Below are 20,157 nucleotides of genomic sequence, written 5' to 3' on the forward strand. Positions count from 1 at the left end.
GATGCTTTATAATTGCTTAATTTGATAGAAATCTTTGACATTATCAAATATGAAAGCTTCCAGTTTTTCAGGAAATTAGCAAAAATTATTATAATGTGAATCATCATTATTATTGATAGTATGACTTTCCAAATCATAGGAAAAAAAAATCTAGGGAACATGTTGGTTTCTTTGCTATGGTTCTCTTTAAAGTTTGTCCCTGTTCGTTATAGTAGTCTACAGAAGTTTAAAACTATGCTGGGAGAATATAAAATGTACAGAATAGTAGTATCATAGATAGCATTGTATCAGATCTTTCCATTCAATGAGAAATTAAATTACTTTAGTAAGAATTCCTTTAGTCTATTCACTTGACATATTATGTATTAGATTACTTCTGTCAGTAACTCTTAAGACTGAAGCGACTTAGCAACAGCTGCTGCAGCGACTCTTAAGATCACATGAGGCTATGGATGTAAATAAGTAGCAATCTTATATTCTAAATAGGTTGTCATCAAATTTCTCTTTGACACTGAAATTTGTGTACATCAGTCCATTCTCTTAGATTTTGTAGATAGAAACATCTGAACTCAACATGCTAATAGAGTACCTGGTTTCCTTTATTATGTATGATTTAAAGAGATTTTGAAAAATGATACTCTTATTGGTTTTCCCACCTCACTTTCCCCAGGCTTCTATTTGTACCTGGGTTTTCTGCTATTATCATACCTATGCTAAACTGTGTTCACAAAAGACCTCAGAAGAATCAAAAATTTGCTAAGTAGGCTGAGTGTTTTGAAACCTTTGCAATTCTGTGTGCCACACTAACTGGTCAGTCTATCAGCTATTCCTCTGTAATAGTAATCCTGTCTGAGGTGGTCATGGACTTGAAGATAACTGTGTGCTTCGGTGATCATAGATTTGTCCTAGGCTGTTGAACCTATGGGGAAACTGTGGATAGAAGTGTTAAAGAATGAACTTGATATATTTCACCCTTCTGTCAAAAATTACTCTTGATCACATGAATAGGTATGTTCCTCTCAATCCTTTGGCTTAGGTTGCTTGAAATGTATAACATGATGCTAATTATAAAAATGTTAATGAGGTTGACACTCCTTACTCCTTTTTCAATACAGTAATTAGTAAAACAATTAAACACCAAGTCTTGATTTAACTTGCTGCTAGGTGAAGTGAAGTGTTAGTCACTCAGTTGTATCCAATTCTTTGTGACCCCATGGACTGTACCCCACCAGGCTCCTCTGTCCATGGGATTTTCCAGGCAAGAATGCTGGAATGGGTTGCCATTCCCTTCTTCAAGGAATCTTCTCAACCCAGGGATCGAACCCAGGTCTCCTGCATTGCAGGCAGATTGTTTACTGTCTGAGCCACCAGGGAAGGTGAAGAATTCCATATATATATATATATATTTAATTTTTAAGTTTTTCTTTCTAGTCAGTGAAAATACCTATTCAATTTTTTTCTGAAGAGCAAAATCTATAATGATAAAGTTTCCATTCAATAATTAGCTTTCAAATCATAAAGATAGGAAGATTGAATTAAGACTATATGAAAATGTAAAGTAAGTCTATAAAACAAATTGTGAGGGTAAATAAACACATGACAGTGAGAACTGTCAGATAGGAATAAGGGAAATATTAACATCTGATAAAAAGAGCAATTTCACATTACATTAATACCATTAAAACCTACTAATACATCATTTGTTGGAATCATCTTGTGACTTTACTATCATAAGGGTGATTTATAAGTATTTAAATTTGAAAATAAAGGCTATGTATTTTCTAGGACTCCGGGGGGAAACAAAAATGCAAATTAATGGAAATATATTCACAAATCAGAGTAAACACTGAAAATGAGAGATTGCTAGATTTGCACATTGTTTAATTCTGTACGTTTAGTTACCAAGCAGCTGATCAGATCTAATTGTCACAAAATATGGCCATGATGTTAGTAGAGTTTGGAATTATATGCCGAAGTATCATACTTTTATCTGTATGCTTTGTTGTCTTGGATACATTATCCTTGGAATCCCTGGAATTGCTTTTTAAAAAAGGGTTTCTATACCCTCATCACAGACTATAAAATCAGCATTTTGCACAAGCTACTCACATGTCAACACTAACTTTTAGGAATCATACCCTGACACTTTCTTCTACCTTGCAAGTCAAATCACATGTTTTCAAAGCTCAAAAATCTTGACCAACACCATAACATCTATGCAGAGTAAATGCCAACCAAGACTTTCAAGATGCTTTATAAGCTCATACTTCAACAACTCTTTCTATGCAAATTGCTCAAGGGACCATAAAGTATTCATTATGGCCCCAAAGGGTTGTGCACATCCATGTCTCTGTCATTGTTTAGGTTAACCTTTCAGCCTGGAGCTCTTCTCCCTCCTCCTCCTTTTCTGCTGGATAAACAAGACACCCAAGCCCAATTGAAATGCTTACCCCCTATGGAGATACTTTTTTAAAATCTTTTTTTCTCTACATTATGCATACCCATGTTTTTATTATCATATTTATTTGCCTGTATTCCTGCCTATTTCCTGGTCTTTGAAAGCTCCTTGAGGGCAGAACACTGACTTATTTGCCTTTTAATGGTCTGGTCAAGAAAAGGAACTGGTTTAGTGTAGACTTTCAAAAATGTTTCACTTCCCTTTTTTGAAATATATGGTCATAAAAAAGATACTGTTCTCTCACTCTTTCTCCAGTAAATGTAGTGTTAAGAGGTCAAGAATGCCAGTTTTTAAAAGAACTGAAAGAAGACTCCAAGGATGTAATGGCATCACCTTTTAGCTAGGGGCAGTTTGGGGATATAATCTTTTACGGTTGCCAGTGGCTTTATATTTTGTAACTCTTCAACTATCCCAGCATATTACTTGCATAAGGCAGTACAGAGGTGCATATTAAATCCTGCCCTTGCTGTCAGGCAGTTTCACAAACAAGCAAAACTTCCAACATGAATTTATGACTTAAAATTATCAATGGACATGAATTTGAGTAAATTCTGGGAGTTGGTGATGGACAGGGAGGCCTGGAGTTCTGCAGTCCATGGGGTCACAAAGAATCAGACATGACTGAGTGACTGAACTGAAGTGAACTGAAAATTATCAAAGAGACTCAGGGATTCTAGCTGCTAAAAAAGAATACAAAAGCTACATTTTTTAATAACATCTGCTGGACAAGCATAAAAGATTAAAATTAGTCCTATTTGTTAACATCTCAGTCACTTCAATTGTGTCTGACTCTTTGCGACCCCATGGACTGTAGCCCACTAGGCTCATCTGTCCATAGGATTTCCCAGGCAAGAATACTGGAGTGGGCAGCCATTTCCTCCTCCAGGGCGTGAGCATGAGAATGATGAATAATGGATTGACAAACAGAGGTGACTGCCTGTGAATTAAAATAACACTTATATGCAATAATCAGCACTCATTTTTTAATTATTTGTTAAAGTGAGAGAAATGCTTGTTAAAATTTTTGTTTTGTAGTTAAGAGATCTTCAACTGAGTCAGAATGACAGGAAATGGAAATATTAATTTAAATAACTATGCTGTGACTAAACTGAATGGAAACATCAGGTTCTTATTTTTAACTAGTGGATTTTCCCAAATAGTTTTAAAAGAATTGTTACAATAAGTAATGAAAACAAAAATGATGTAGTTGATTGAAACATGGAGATTGGCAGATTTTGATGGCATTGACAAAGGCTCAGGGCCGCTAAGTGTTTCATGCATTTACATAAGCTAGTGTCTAGTTTCTCTTTTTTCCTGTCCTCCTTTTAAAAAGAAACTACTGGAGAAGTAGTTTATAAAATGAAGTGACACTAAAATATTATTGACATATACAGTTTCTTTTCCCCATGGACTCAGGCATCCCATGGTACGACTCATCTGAGAATAGAGGACAGAAAGAAAGTTTTGAATAAGACAGTAAGCCATAGTTAAAGTATTAGCATTTCTGTTGGGACACAAACAATAAGAGGCCACATTTATTCTCTCCACTGGGATGCTCTGGGCAGATCTCATTTTGGGTGTTGTGTAGATAAATCATATATGGGGAACATAATGGACTTCAGAACTACCAGGCTTTACACTGGGAATGATCCACCACAGCCTGGCTTTGTCTACCTCTTTCTTCTTGAGCTGGGGGTGGGGAGTGACTATTGAAAAAATCATATATATTGACTTCTTTCTTTAAACATATAGAGGGTGAACATCATATATAACATAACCAAAACCTTTTCCCTGAATTAAGCCTGAATTTTCTTAGAACAGTAACCATTTCTGCTTCAGCTTAATTCCAATATTTCTCATAGTTCCTGATATGCAGATACAGATGCTATTCAAGAAATACTTATGAATAGATGGATGAGAGGAAAATAGGAAAGAAAAATTAGCAGATTTTCCCCCCCCAGTTCTGGATGAATAATTACTAAGGAGACAATTCTGGGCAACAAAAATGTTGGGGAAAAAAAGCTAAAAACAGATTTTTAAAAAAAATATTAGACATAATAGTCCCTAAAACTACCTGCATCATATTGCCAACTTGTGTCCAACTCTGCGACACCATGGACTGTACCCTACCAGGAGTCTCTGTCCATGGGATTCTCCAGGGAAGCATATTGAAGTGGGTTGCCATTTCCTTTTCCAGGGGATCTTCCTGACCCAGAGCTCAAACCTGCATCTCCTGCTTGGCAGGAGGATCCTTTACCTCTGAGCCACCTGGGACGCTCCTTAAAACTACATTACTCAGTTGTCTGCAAGAATCAAATGAAGTTAGCCCAAGTGCTGTGTATCACACAGTTTTGAAAACCAAAAGCTGAACTGCTGAATGCCTGAATAGATATCAAAAGGCTCAGAGCTCTAGAAACAGTGAAACAAAGGACAGGGCAGAAGGAGCACCCATTGATTCAGGAGCAGCAGATTCAATTCACGGTCCTCCAGCATACTTGTCATTGTAGAACTTGACATGTGTGGGCCAAGTGATCACCTTCATTTGGTTTCTAAAAGGGACGGAGGGAATCTAAGTCAGAGTAAAACCCTGGAAAAGAAGCATTGTTAGGTTCCTCTTTTAGGAGTGATTAATATTTTTGTTTTAATATGAGTGAAAAATGAAAACTACCAAATAAAATGTCTTAACAGTACATAGACATCGCAGTTAAATTATTAATATTTAAAACTACTGTGTGTGTGTAGGCACTATATCACTTATGCCCAAAGAAATGGGTCTTGCCATCACATTTTGATAAGAATCATAAACAAAATTTCTAGTAATACTTCTTTTATATTAAATATGAGAGTATGCCTTGAAATGGTAAATTGAAGCTGCAAGAATAAGAAGATTAAAAAATATGTAATCCATTTAAAGGGGATCCATCGAAGATGTTAATATGTCTAATGTTACTCAGCACATTTTAACAGCTACAGATAGTTGTTCATTAACAATAAATAAAGCTAAATATTTTATTAGAGCCAAACACTATTAGAGAAGTCATAGATTAAAGGATAGATCGTCCTCTGCTTCAGACAATTAACAGACTACTTAATGGGCCAATTTAAAGGATTCTCACATATCTAAAGAAAGACATCAACATTAACCACTTTCTCAAAAAAGTTTGTACTCAGAAAAAGTTTGCAATGCTTTCCATTTTGTCTCACAGTCCTTTCTAATTTCCGCTGGTATAAATCAATTTAGATTTATTAGCTTTATACAAAAGAACTCCAGTCAGTTTTTAATAATAATTATCATTATCACTGATTAAAGTTATATTGTTCAGGCCAGATGGAGTTCTTTTCCTGTCAGCTAGAATGAGCTTGCATTATGTAGTTATAATGTGTTTGGATTTAAATAAACAGATGGCAGAGTGACAGGATATTGTATGCTGGTGATGTCAGTAGCAGTGCTTCACAAACAGAATTGCTTTAAATAAACTCCATTGGGGCCAGGATCTTGACACTTATAAGACTGTGGCTGGGATTGAGCTTAAGTATTGTATTAATTTGAAAATCGTGCTGTTCACTTGTGGAAGAGTAGACCAGTAGAATGGTCTGAGGGTCAGCCTTTGAAAGTGTATCTGCTGAATCTGTCTGTTAACTGAATAAGTCTTTAACATGCTAGATCCATACAGTCTCATAAAGAGAGACAAGAACAAACAAACAAACAAAAATGCCCCAGTTGTAAGAACTTCCACATCCAAAAGGAAATAAAAATTAAATAAAAGGAAGGGTTAAAGACTGTGGGTCAAGGAAAGATGGAAACCTTTGATATAACCTTATTCCATAATTTTTACAATGTATTTAGCTATGTTAAAATGAACATCTTGAATAGGCGTGTAGCCATTCACAATTTATATTAGAAAATTAACAATAAAGGTTAATAGTGTGTTATAGAAAAGATTTTATCTTTGATAAATTTTTGTGTCCACTTTTCCCAAAAGATAAAACCGTTCCATATTCTTGTACTCAAAAAAGTTTGGAGTGAACCTATGAAATTCAACAGCAAACTTCAAGGAGAGTCAGTACACATGATTTCTTCTAGTTAATATTCTTTTGCTGTGATTGTAGGGAATTTTTCTGTGGGACAGCTTTTTTCACTGAGGCCAGTACCCATAGTAGCATCATCATTAAAAGGAAAATGAGGCCACAGGAAATAAAGGCTGATCTTTGAGAAAGAAAGTAGTATCAATAAAAGTTTTAGAAGAGGATATTAGAAAAATAATTGAAATTAAACTTCCCCAAATAAACGAATTCTTTTAAATGCTTGAAATATTTATATAAAGTGTTGGTTTGCAAATTGGCACCTGTACATAAAAGGCAAGGAGAGGTGGAAGAAAGAGGCATCCCACACTGGATTTGTAGGTGACAAGTTTCATAAGCTAGGGGACTTAAGTATGAGACTTGTCTTGGGCAGCAGCAAGATAAGTAGATTTCAGCATCCGCCTGTCAGAGTCTTAAAAGTTTGCATCAAGGTCTTAACTAAATTTGGTCACTTACTCAGTCCAGATGGTCTCAACAACACCTTTCTCTCTCAAGGCTATGTCCTTGAAACAGCTGCTAGCATGAGGATAGTCAGAGGGACATACATTTCAAGGACAGCGGAGCAGGTGAGAAGCCTCTGATCGCCCAGGTTCAGCTTACAGGTCAACTCAGACACAACCTCTGAATGTCCTCCTCCACAGGAATATAGCTAATATTGTTTCATAACTATAAATGGAAAATAACCTTTAAAAATTGTGAATCGTGGCATACACCTGAAACTTATTAATACTGTATATTAATTATACCTCAATAAAAAGTTTTAAAAAGACGAAGTGCAAACTGATGGTTACCAAAGGGGAAGGGGGAGGGATAAATTAGGAGTTTGATATTAAAATATACACACTACTATATAAAAAACAGATAAAAAGCCAGGACTTTCTGTATAGCGTAAAAGTGATATTCAGTATCTTGTAACAACCTATGATGAAAGAGAATGTAAATATATATACATACATGCACACACACATACACACACTTATTTGTACAACCTAATCTCCTTGATGTACACCTGAAACTAATACAACATTGTAAATCAGCCATATTTCAATAATTTTTTAAAGATACAAAAGACTTTTGACAAAAAGATATAATCTAAATTATGTAAACAACCTTTTTTCTGAAGGTTTATCCTATGTTTGTAATATATTTTTGTTTTCATCGACTCCACCTTCTTTTACACTGTTGATTTAATCCTTAATGTTTGTTGATATTAGTGGGCTGTGAACTTTTGAATTTATATCAAGTAGAATAGATCAGTAGAATAAAAATATTCAGTAGTTGAAGTAAAGCTTATTTCATGTAAATATTTACTTCTGGCTATCCAGGAGCATTCACAAAGTCATGTATTTCCTTTTCTTGTAATACGGTGAGAGGATTTTTGAATATCAAGAGATTGTATTTCTCTGCTTCATATGTATTTGACATTCAAATTTTGCTACTTAAGTGGGCATTTTATGAGCTATGTTTCAACTCTAGTATGACATAAAAATCCACATAAAGAAGTAGGAATATTTCCTTTGAGGTGTTAGCTCCCAGTCAGAGTGAAAGATTAAAGATGATAATACACACGTGCTTTTTCCTACTCTACAGGTGGACGTTGCCATAAGTCCTGTACGGGCCGATGCTGGGGACCCACGGAAAATCATTGCCAGACTTGTAAGTGTTCAACAGTGGGAAACGTAGGCGTGAAATGGTCATGTAATTTTAATAACTGAAGCTCTTCACACTTCTGGTTATCAGAAACCTGAAAATGAGCTTTGCTTCTGTGTGGTAGACCAGTTTCTATGTAAGTCAACTGCCTAATTTCATTGCTTTCAAGTGAAACATCATCATTTCTTATATGTCTTTGTGGTTTCTAGATTAATGATACAGCACAGATGTGGTGATATTAACAATGACTTCAGAGTCCATACATCAGAGGAAGTAGGAAATCCAAATGTATACAACATGATAATTAACTGAATTTCAGGTTAACTGACTATTTCAGTGTTTTTCCCAAATATTAACCTGACTATCCATTCACTGGAGAAAGAAAAAAGGAAAAGGATACTGTGTACCCACTCTGTTCTTGGCACAGAGATAAAAACTGTGTGAATTATAAACATAGATTTGCTATGAAACACAATGTATCTTGCCCTTAGTGTATATTATCTTTTGTATTAGTTCTTAAAATAAGTATGAGGATCATCATCACTGCTAAGATATTTGAAAACAAACTTTACTGAACATAAAGACAAATATCTAATGTTTTAACATTCTTAAAGCTGTGATGCTTAAATCAGTACTGAACTTTTGCTAAGCTTAAGGATAAATGTTTTCTTTTAAAAGGAAACACAAAGTGCTCCATATAAATGGTAAAGAATTTTCTTCCTGCTATAATAATAACAGCTGAAATAATAAATGGAAAAGAGTGTGGAGGCTATTTCAAATGTATTTCTTTTTTTAGCATAGAAGACACAGAAAATATTATTAAAAAAGTTGAACATACAAATATTAGATATTGTGGAAATTCCTTACACTGTTGGATGAAAGTGTAGACTTAAGTTATTTAAGAAAAGCAATGTTTTATGGCAGCAATGTTTTGGCAAGAATTTTAAGCAGGATTCTAAAGTAATATTGGATTACTGTGTGAAATGCATTCACTGTGACATTGGACAAAATGTTTTAATGGCATCCTACAAATACAAGAGAGCCTCACTCTGCATGTCCAAAGCAAAGAATAATTATTCAGCAGACAATGTTAATAATACCAAAGGTTAAGAAGTCCTGTAATAGGTAATTAATCTAGGCTGGGCCAATCAGATTCTCTTTCTAGAGAATTTGAACTTGGGATCGACAGGTGCTGGTTACACCACCTTAGAAACTTAAAGAGAGATTAAACTTAGCTGAGATGTCTGTTTTGGAGCCATGTGTATTAATGAGAAGGAGAAATAACCAGTCCTCAGTGACACCGAAGAATTAATCAGCCATGTAGAGGCAAGGGATAATTGGAGAGAGAAAGATTTTGACCTTTTTTGCTTCCTTGTTCTCTGGTCTTCCTGATGTCCAAATGTACTTCTTTCTTTGAGGACCTTAATAAATGCAATATTCTAATACATTTGAATTAGTTTTGTTACTTGCCACCAAGTTGGGGGTGGTAGGGAGTCTTGAGTAAGACTGTTATCAAGCCATAGCTCATGTTATCAAATCATCAGTCACACAGTCATTTAATTCACCTAATTTTCCAGCATGGAAATTAAGCTCACTACAATAACATAAAATTGGCTTAATGGTTACTGTGCCTATTCCACAGAGTCTATCAAATTTAAATTCCACAAACATTTACTTATATCCAATACATGCAAACTCAAATTTTAGAATAGTATTCATTTGCATGGATTTTTACAGTTTATAAAATATTTCCATTTTAAAATTTATTTTCACAATATTTCTATTATTTAAAGAAGTCAGTTATCATTAACCTCATTCCACAATCGGGAAATGTCAACAGAGGAAATATTTAAGAGAGTTGTTAAATTTATGCAGGTAATACCTGAGATTTTGACCTAACTGTCCTGAACCTAAGAATAATACCGTTTCCTGTATACCATATTGCATAGCAGTTAGGGGACAAGGACACTGGATTTATAGTCAGCCAGACGATAAAAATCTCAGTTGTTTCCACTTTCTAGCATTAGAAAGTGATTTAATTTTTAAACCTCAGTTACTATATCTATAAAATGGAGATATTAAACTTACCTCAGAGGGTTACTTCTTTGGAATCAAATTCAATACAATAATAATGTGGTTTATATGTTTAAGTATTCTTGTTGTATACTAAGGACCTAGTAAATAATAGATAATATTATAATAAACTAAAAGAGATACTGTTAGAAAACTTAATCCAACTTAAATCTGAGTGAATGCATGTAGGAGCAAAACTTCAGACCACTTCTAGCTTGTGAATGATACTGACATAGATGACTGGGGAATAAATAGCAAAAACACTGGATTGAAGAGAAGGATGCTTGCCTTTATCACTCACTTCTGTTCTCTGTTTCCTCCTTTGAGTCACTCGAAAGATAAATTATATATCCATATTTATAGAGCCCCACATCCTGAGGCAAAATGTATTTTGGAAGTACTCAAAGATGTATTTATTGTAAGACCTGAAGTTTAGCAGTACAATCAGAAATTTTTTTAATTTATTTTTTATTAGTTGGAGGCTAATTACTTCACAACATTTCAGTGGGTTTTGTCATACATTGATATGAATCAGCCATAGAGTTACACATATTCCCCATCCCAAAATATTGAGAATAGACCTTATGAGAGATTCTATAGAGATATTAGATATTTAGAGAGCTCATGGCAAAGTGACATCTTGATGAACTTTTTTTTCCAAAGAAATGTAAAATTTTCCTAGCTTCCTTTAGATTACTGATAGTCCTTCTGCTAGTTAAAATGTATTACTTACCCTTACAATGTTTTGGCCACCTCACGCGAAGAGTTGACTCGTTGGAAAAGACCCTGATGCTGGGAGGGATTGGAGGCAGGAGGAGGAGGGGACGACAGAGGATGAGATGGCTGGATGGCATCACCGGCTCGATGGACATGAGTTTGAGTAAACTCCGGGAGTTGGTGATGGACAGGGAGGCCTGGCGTGCTGCAATTCATGGGGTCGCAAAGGGTTGGACACGACTGAGCAACTGAACTGAACTGAACACCTACTTCAGATGTACTTATCTCTGAGCCCTGATTAAACTTTTTAAAAATCAGGAAACAGGCTGGGCAAATTTTTGAAAATATCCTGCTTTTATTGACTAAGCATACAAAAATGAATTTTAGGATCTTTTAGACATCATATTTATCATTTACAGATGATTTCTTTCCTTATGACTGAAACAAATTCACTTCAGTGAGGGTTTCTCTGGAGGTATTCAGTTTCATATTTGTCAAATATTTCATTACTTTTATGAATAATTACTCTTTGATATTTTGCATATATTAGGAAGAAAGGTAAAATATTTAAAAGCTCCACACCTTAGCCAAGGACACTGACCTCAAAATACATATTATTTGCCCCATTATATCAATGCTGACATCCTCCCACAGGGTTTCCTCCTAAAACAGCAAATATGCCAGGAATGATCCTCTGTGTCACTAAATGGTAAGAAGTCACAGTAAAGACAAGTAATTCAGGTCCTAGGAAAACTAGTCCATGATAATGAGTGACTTGTTAGGATGAATGAAGTGAAGAGTGGTGATTAGAGTGAAAACATCTCTGAGCAGAGATATGGAAAAGCAAAAATGGTGATGATATCGATGATAAGTTTGAGGGAAGGTCTGTAGGATTCAGAAGTTTTAAAAAGAAGAAATGAGGAAGAGGTTTGAGGTTTTGTTTTTAATAGATTTTGCGAAGTGGGACGAGAGTGTTAATAAATGGACAGCTTAGTATTGTAGGTGGGCAAAATTTGCCACCTTAAAATGTGTCTCTTTGGTATGAGGATTAATTTAGGCTATTTTTAAGGCTTGGAAAACTTGGAAAACTTTGATCTTTCCCCTGACTTCCTAGAAAAGTGCAGATAAATAAGCTATCCCATGAAGGGAACTGTGCCCACGGACAACCGTAGCATGAACTAGGTGTGTCTGATGAGGAGGCACTTTGCAGTCTGTTTGTTAAAATTCCTCTGAATCCCACTGTCTCTGTGTTCCAAACATTCAGTTTTCTATCTCCATCTCAATTGGCTTCATCACCTTTGAAGTCCCAAATCACTTTTCCCAACATCCTGCTTTGTCTTTAGCTGAAAATTGTTTTTAAAGTGAGAGTTTTGGCCATTTTGGCAAGACTCAGTTTTATTGCATTTCTCCCATGCATACATGTTATTAATCTTTTATTTGACTTTCTCCTGTTAGGCTGCCTCCTGTCAATATAATTTGTAAGCCAGCCAGAAGAATGTAGAAGGGTAGAAGAAAATTTTTCTTCTCAGCACTTTGGACAACAGTTCACCATGCATACCTATAAAATTTTTAATTTTTTAGCAAAATTTAGTAACATGTTGCAACTTCTTTTGTATCCTGCTTTGGTTGTTACAGTTAGCTTTGATTGCATATTGAATAATGCAAATGTGCCATTTTCCTCTATGACATTTGATAACCTTCATACTGTAAACTCTGAAGCCAGCAGCTATTTTAAAAATGTTTTTTTCTAAAATGTTTTAAAAATTAAAATATTTTCTAAACAAATTCCTTAAAAAATTAAGAAAATCTAAAGAATTTTGTAAATATTAAAGCAAGTAAATTGTTCTTGTAGAATCAAACCAGGTGTTCCATCCTGTTTTACTCAGGAGTCTGATTTTCTAAAATAGCTTAAATTCATTATTTTAAGATCCTTTTTGATGTTAGAGTATCATGACTATAAACCTAACAGAAATATTTCTCACATAGTTGTAAAAGGTCAAAATAGAACTTATGAAGGGTACTATGGGCCTGCATTGTACGTGGAGCTGTGACTCAAAAGTTGAAAGTGCTTTTAAGCTCAGTTAAATCGTGGCCGCATTGCTCCACAGCACAGCTTAAGTAAATTGATTCAGTGGATTAATGTACTCATGTCAGGGGAAACAAACTTATCTGCTGTGTGAAGTCTGAAGCTTATAGTAGTATTATTTAGTAGGCTTACTGGTAAGAGTGACAACTCTCTCTGTTCCTAAGAACTGAGTCCTAAGGTTTGTGCTGGAAGGTTTAGGTGTGAAAGAGACTAAGCTTTAAGAAATAAATAATAATGATTAAGGGAACAAAGTTATCTCTCTCCCTGCAAGATATATGAATCACACTTATCTCATTTAAAATAGATACTGCATGTCCTTTTTTATCTTTAAGCACAGTATCAAGCCAGCTTTCTCCAGTCTCCTATTATCAGCCTGGGTGGTTATTACATTTTACGCTTTTCTTTTGTCATCTCAGTTAGGAACTGTGCTTGGGAGGATGAGGCAGGCATAGATCAAAATATTACAGTTTGATTCTCCCAACCTTACACGTTTTACATTAAAGCAGTTACAATTGTCCTTAACTGCAGGTTATATAAGTCAAATTTTCTCAGCTGATTACCACTCAATATATTCTTCAGTTTCTAGTTGCTTTATAAGGGACACTTCTTGCTTAGAAACTAATTGAAAAATGTAAGTGCACTTAACAATATGTTAAAACATTGTTGCCTTTTAAACCAAAATGTCACAGCAAAAAAAAAAAAAAAGAGGAAATGACTGCTTCAGCTTGTTCATTAAACTGATTAATGAAAAGCATTATTTTAACCAAAGGAAAACTTCTAGAGGAATTCATCTTTTATTTCTACAGTATTCTTCCTACCTAGGTTATCTCAAAATCTTTTTTTTTAATTAAAATAAAATAGCATTGAAATGAATACAAACAGTATCTTTGTTTTAGTGTAGATAATTGTGAATAGAGCATATTATGATATTGGCAAAATAAAAGCTTGTGCCAACCAACACTTTATGTTATTTATTGTTTCTGTACAAACTATATAGAACATGCTAGGAGAAATTAGAAATTATTTAGCATTTTTCTCATTTATTATACTTGTGCACACAAAATTACTTTCAGTAGTTGCAATATATTAAAACTTTAGTTTAAATAGGAAGAAAACCTTGGTCTGGCTTATGGATTCTATTCAGTTCTAGGGTGAAATTTAGAAATAGCTAAACTTGCTTTTATTCCTTCTAAAATATATTTGGAACTTCTTTGAAATGAATATTAAAATATAAGAAAATATTATATATGTTTCTTCCTCAAAATTTAAGCAAGGAAATGTAGCAACTCGAAACTAAATTGCATTTTTTTCCCATGAAATTTCCAATTTTCCTGTGGACAGTAAAATCAAAATGGCAAATTATTAAAATAATATACTAATTATACTCACATAACATGCATACAGTTTGTCTAAAGTATAATTGTGTTTACAATATTTCTGTAACAAACCCTTTTTAAAGAGAAGGTATAATGCAGTAAATAAATATCCAATTAGAGCAGAGAAAAGCAAGTGGGAGCTAATGAAGAGAAAAGAAGTGCTGAGCCAGCAGGCTCAATCAATCAGGATAACAGCGAGCCTTTGTTGAAAGCCAACATCTTTAATTAAAACCCTTGTATTTTACTAATAACTTTGCATGTCCATAACCCTTCCTATTGATTTCAATTATTTCCTTATTTTGGGATTAGTAGTTTCTGGAGATATTGTAAAATTAAGGGAAGCACTACTAATATGCTGTTTATTTTGCTGTACATTGGTAATATTTGTTGTAATTGGATGATCTTTGTCAAAGATTTAAAGAAAGTGATGTTCATTTTAGTTATCTGAAATGCTCTTTATAATACAATTTAATGTGATTCAGGGAATATCATTTAAAGCCATGCTAAAGGCTCAAGGGGTAAAAAGAAATATACAAAATTGTGCCTGTTCTCTGGAAATGCTCTGGGTACAAGACAAAGCCAAAGAGTGTTTGAAAAGATTGGAAAGAACACTGAACTGAGGACATCAGATGATGAGACATTTAGTCCTATTTCTAAACTAATTGAGATTCAAGGAATTCAGTTTTCTCAAGTTCCCTTATGGACCAAATAAAAGTTTGAACAAAGATGATTTTTATACATGCTTTTCTGCATAGTTATGATGTTTGCGCTATACAGTCAGCAAAAACAAGATTGGGAGAGAGCTGACTGAAGCTCAGATCACAAACTCCTTATTGCCAAATTCAGATTGAAATTGAAGAAAGTAGGGATAACTGCTAGACCATTCAGGTATGACCTAAATCAAATCCCTTACAATTATACAGTTGAAGTGACAAATAGATTCAAGGGATTAGGTCTGATAGACAGAGTGCCTGCAGAACTATGGGTGGGGTTCATGCCGTTGTACAGGAGGCAGTGATCAAGACCATCCCAAAGAAAAAGATATGCAAAAGGCAAAATGCTTATCTGTGGAGGCCTTAATAATAGCTGAGAAAAGAAGAAAAGTGAAAGGTAAAGGAGAAAAGGAAAGATATACCCATTTGGATGCAGAGTTCCAAAGAATAGCAAGGAGAGATGAGAAAGCCTTCCTCAGTGATCAGTGCAAAGAAATAGAGGAAAACAACAGAATGCGAAAGACTAGAGATCTCTTCAAGAAAATTAGAGATACCAAGGGAACATTTCATGCAAAGATGGGCACAGTAAATGACAGAAATGATATGGACCTACAGAAGCAGAAAATATTAAGAAGAGGTGGCAAAAATACACAGAAGAACTGTACAAAAAAATCTTCACGACCCAGATAATCACTATGGTGTGATCACTCGCCTGGAGCCAGACATCCTGGAATGTGAAGTCAAGTGGGCTTTAGGATGCATCACTACAAACAAAGCTAGTAGAAGTGATGGAATTCCAGTTAAGCTATTTCAGATCCTAAAAGATGATGTTATAAAAGTGCTGCACTCAATATGCCAGCAAATTTGGAAAACTCAGCAGTGGCCACAGGACTGGAAAAGGTCAGTTTTCATTCGAATCCCAAAGAAGTGCAATGTTAAAAGAATGTTAAAGAATGTTCAAACTACCACACAATTGCACTCATCTCACATGCTAGCAGTGTGATGTTCAAAATTCTCCAAGCCAGTCTTCAACAGTATGTGAACCGTGAACTTCCAAAAGTTCAAGCTGTATTTAGAAAAGGCAGAGGAACCAGAGATCAAATTGCCAACATCTTTTGGATCATCAGAAAAGCAAGAGAGTTTCGGAAAAACATCTACTTCTGCTTTATTGACTATGCCAAAGCCTTTGACTGTGTGGATCACCACAAACTGTGGAAAATTCGAAGAGATGGGAATACCAGACCACATTACCTGCCTCCTGTGAATTCTGTATACAGTTCAAGAAGCAACAGTCAATACTGGACATGGAACAGCAGACTGGTTGCAAATCGGGAAAGGAGTATTTCAAAGCTGTATATTGTCACCCTGCTTACTTAACTTCTATACAAAGTATATCATGTGAAATGCCAGGCTGGATGAAGCACAAGCTGGAATCAAGATTTGTGGGAGAAATATCAATAACATCAGATATGCAGATGACACCACCCTTATGGCAGAAGGTGAAGAATAAAGAACCTCTTGATTAAAGTGAAAGAAGAAACTGAAAAAGTTGGCTTAAAATTCAACATGCAGAGAACTAAGATCGTGACATCTGGTCCCATCACTTCATGGCAAATAAATGGGGAAACAATGACAGACTTTATTTCTTTGGGTTCCAGAATCACTGCAGATGGTGACTGAGGTCATTAAATTAAAAGATGCTTGACCTTGGAAGAAAAGCTATGACCAACCTAGACAGCATATTAAAAAGCAGAGACTACTTTGCCAACAAAGTTCTGTCTAGTTAAAGCTATGGTTTTTCTAGTAGTCATGTTGTGGATGTTAGAGTTGGACTATAAAGAAAGCTGAGTGCCAAAGAATTGATGCTTTTGAACTGAAGTGTTGGAGAAGACTCAGAGTCTCTTTTGCTGCAAGGAGATTTAACCAGTCAATCCTGAAAGTCGGTCTTGAATATTCATTGGAAGGACTGATGCTAAAGCTGAAACTCCAATACTTTGGCCACCTGATGTGAAGAACTGAATCATTTGAAAAGACTCTGATGCTTAGAAAGATTGAAGGCAAGAGAAGGGGACAACAGAGGATGAGACAGTTGGATGGATGGTATCACCGACTCAATGGATGTGAGTTTGAGTAAGCTCCGGGAGTTGGGATGGACAGGGAAGCCTGGCATGCTGTAATCCATGGTGTCACAAAGTGTTGAACATGACTGAGCTACTGAACTCAACTGATATTTGCATGTGGGCACACACAGTGGTTAGCCATAGATATAAATGATACAGATTTATGCTCAGATATTTTGAGGAAATATTTTATGTTAGTTTTAGCCTATAGACAGTGATTTTGTATACTTGGAATGCTTGAGGCATTCACCTGGGCCACTACTACATGTGATAAGTCCCTACAGGTATTCTGGAACTGAGTCAAACTTGTGGCTGGACCAGCCCTTGTGGTTCTTGTTATAATTGCAAGATGTACCTCAGCAGTAACCATCAGGGAACTTTGAAAAAGCATGGTTTATTATTCACAGGTCAAGGAGGTATGGCAGGCTCAATAGCTGCCCAGTGAGGTCATAGGTAGAGAGAAAGTGTAGACCTGTAGCCCTGTCTTTGTTGGAGTGAGTACAGGTTAGTACTTAGGACTTTACAAGTTCACTCTTTACTGATCAATTTTAAATATAGCAGCAAGAATTTAGATATGGAAACAGAAAAGTGAGGTCACTTAAAATGTCGGTTATCTGGATTACCAAAAGCTTTTTTCCTAAGAGGAGAACTTCATGAGGAGGTACATTCTGGTTTCTTATCTAGGCATTTACTAGCATCTGTGTCATACACCTGGGATATGTTTGAGATGAATGTCTTAGAAGTGGATGTCTTAGCAATCAAGGGCTTCCTGGTGGCTCAGATGGTAATGAATATGCCTGCAATGCACGAGACCTGAGTTCAATACATGGGCAGAAAGATCTCCTGGAGAAGGGCATGGTAACCGACTCCATTATTATTGCCTGGAGAATTCCATGGACAGAGGAACCTGCAGGACTACAGTCCGTGGGGTCACAAAGAGTCGGACACAACTGAGCAACTAACACTTAGCAAACAAAAGCTTGTATGCCTGCTAAGCTGCTTCAACCGCGCCCAACTCTGTGTGACCCCCATGGACTGTAGCCCACCAGACTCCTCTGTCCATGGGATTCTCCAGGCAATAATACTGGAGTAACTTGCTATTTCCTCCTCCAGTGGATCTTTCCAACTCAGAGATTGAACCCACCTCTCCTGTGTCTCCTGCATTGGCAGGCAGGTTCTTTACCACTAGCGCCACCTGGGAAGCCACAATCAGAAGTTTAATGTCAGGCATTTACACTCCAGGAATGCAAACTGTGGGTTGGGTAGAAGCAGGTAACCTAGTAGTGAGATCAGAGAGAGTACTGCATATTTGAAGGATTATTGAGAGGACATTGAGAAGAAAAGTCAGAAATATCTGAAAATGTTATGATTAGAAGCATTCTGTGAGTTTTCCCTGGCAGTTCAGTGGTTAAGAACCGACCTTGCAATGAAGGGGACTTGGACTCAATCCCTGGTCAGGGAACTGAGATCCCACATGCCATGGATCAACTAAGCCCATGCGCTGATTCTAATGAGCCCATTGGCCACAGCTAGAGAGTCTGTGCATCTCAGTCAAAGAGCCCACAGCTAAGACTTGACCCAGCAAAAAAATAAATGTAATAATTTTATTATGGCAGTAATAGCAATTTATTCTGAATGCTTTGTAGCAAAAGAATCGACTGTCATTAGAATAACTATCTTTAACTATACAAGAGAACATTTCAAAATGATCTACATGTGACATGAGAGTGTCCTCTAATTAATAGAATACTCATTATAGTCACTGTTTGCTACTCTCATGATTAGGGAGTTGGGCAAGCCTGAAGAAAAATACCCTCCTTAGAGTTCTGCCTTGCATTAATCTGAGATACATCATCTATTTGCTGATTTAATTGGCTCAGCTGGAGGAAGAATTAAGTAAGTGGCACTGGGATGAGAAAGAAAAGAAGTGGATACTGGATACTTGTCAATTGTGCTTATGTTAAGTAACATTTTTACTTGTTATATTAGAATACATGTGAATTCTCAAAATATCAGACATATTCCATTTCTCAAGTCAATAACAATTTTATTGATAATTTGAAAATTTATGATAGTATCATGGATACTTCTTGCCATTAACATAGATATTTTCAAAAGAAATAGTAACTATACTAATTTATGGTGAAGTAATAAAAGATAGACCCAGAGTATAATTTTCACATATCACTGATGATATTTATTTTGCAGTTATGCAAAGTCTTTTGCCCGTGAATGTTTTTCTTAATGGAGCAGTTACAGCGTTATGACTATAAGAATAACTGAGATTTTGCTCTGTTTTGAATATTACTTGAACTCAGATAACTGTTACCCCGAAAGATTATTTTTCTTAACAATGAGGATATTGCATGTATTGAAGATGTATTTAATTTCATTGACTAGGGAAATGATGGAGATGAGAGACAGACTCTGACACAGGTAATTATGGATAGTTTAAAATAAAAATCAAACCACAATATTTCGCCAACAGAAAATATTTTACAAAGTCTACAAACAGAAAATTTAAATAAATGGAGAGTTACCACATTCCAAGATGAGGGGACCCATAAAATGAGGGGACTCATAGGATGAAAATGTCAGTTCTTCTAAAATTAAGCTTTAATTTAACCTTCAGTCAATTCTCAATGTTTTGCTTTTAATTGAACAAAAATAGCCTAAAGTATTAATGGAAAATATATTTAATAAATTACCCTCACACTTAAAAGGAAGAGCTATATAGAAGGACTTTTCCCAAGTATTTAAATGTTATAAAGTAGTAAGTATGAAGATAGTATCACATTAGTTCTGAATGGAACTAACTCAGTGGAATGTAATAGAAAATCCAGGTGCAATATAAAGTCTATACAGTAATTTGGTTTCTATA

General features: G+C 35.4%; 1 protein-coding gene across 4 annotated transcripts in view; it reads left to right on the forward strand.

The window, feature by feature from the left end:
• ERBB4 (erb-b2 receptor tyrosine kinase 4) overlaps positions 1-20,157 on the forward strand; it is a 1,232,786-nt gene that overhangs the window by 874,102 nt on the left and 338,527 nt on the right. For all 4 annotated transcript variants that reach the window (XM_043445436.1, XM_043445438.1, XM_043445435.1 and 1 more), the window contains exon 5: positions 8,132-8,197. In XM_043445436.1, coding sequence (XP_043301371.1) covers positions 8,132-8,197 — 66 coding nt within the window. The remainder of the gene's footprint in view (positions 1-8,131; positions 8,198-20,157) is intronic.

Source organism: Cervus canadensis, chromosome 24, assembly GCF_019320065.1.
Source record: "Cervus canadensis isolate Bull #8, Minnesota chromosome 24, ASM1932006v1, whole genome shotgun sequence".
Classification (NCBI taxonomy): domain Eukaryota; kingdom Metazoa; phylum Chordata; class Mammalia; order Artiodactyla; family Cervidae; genus Cervus; species Cervus canadensis.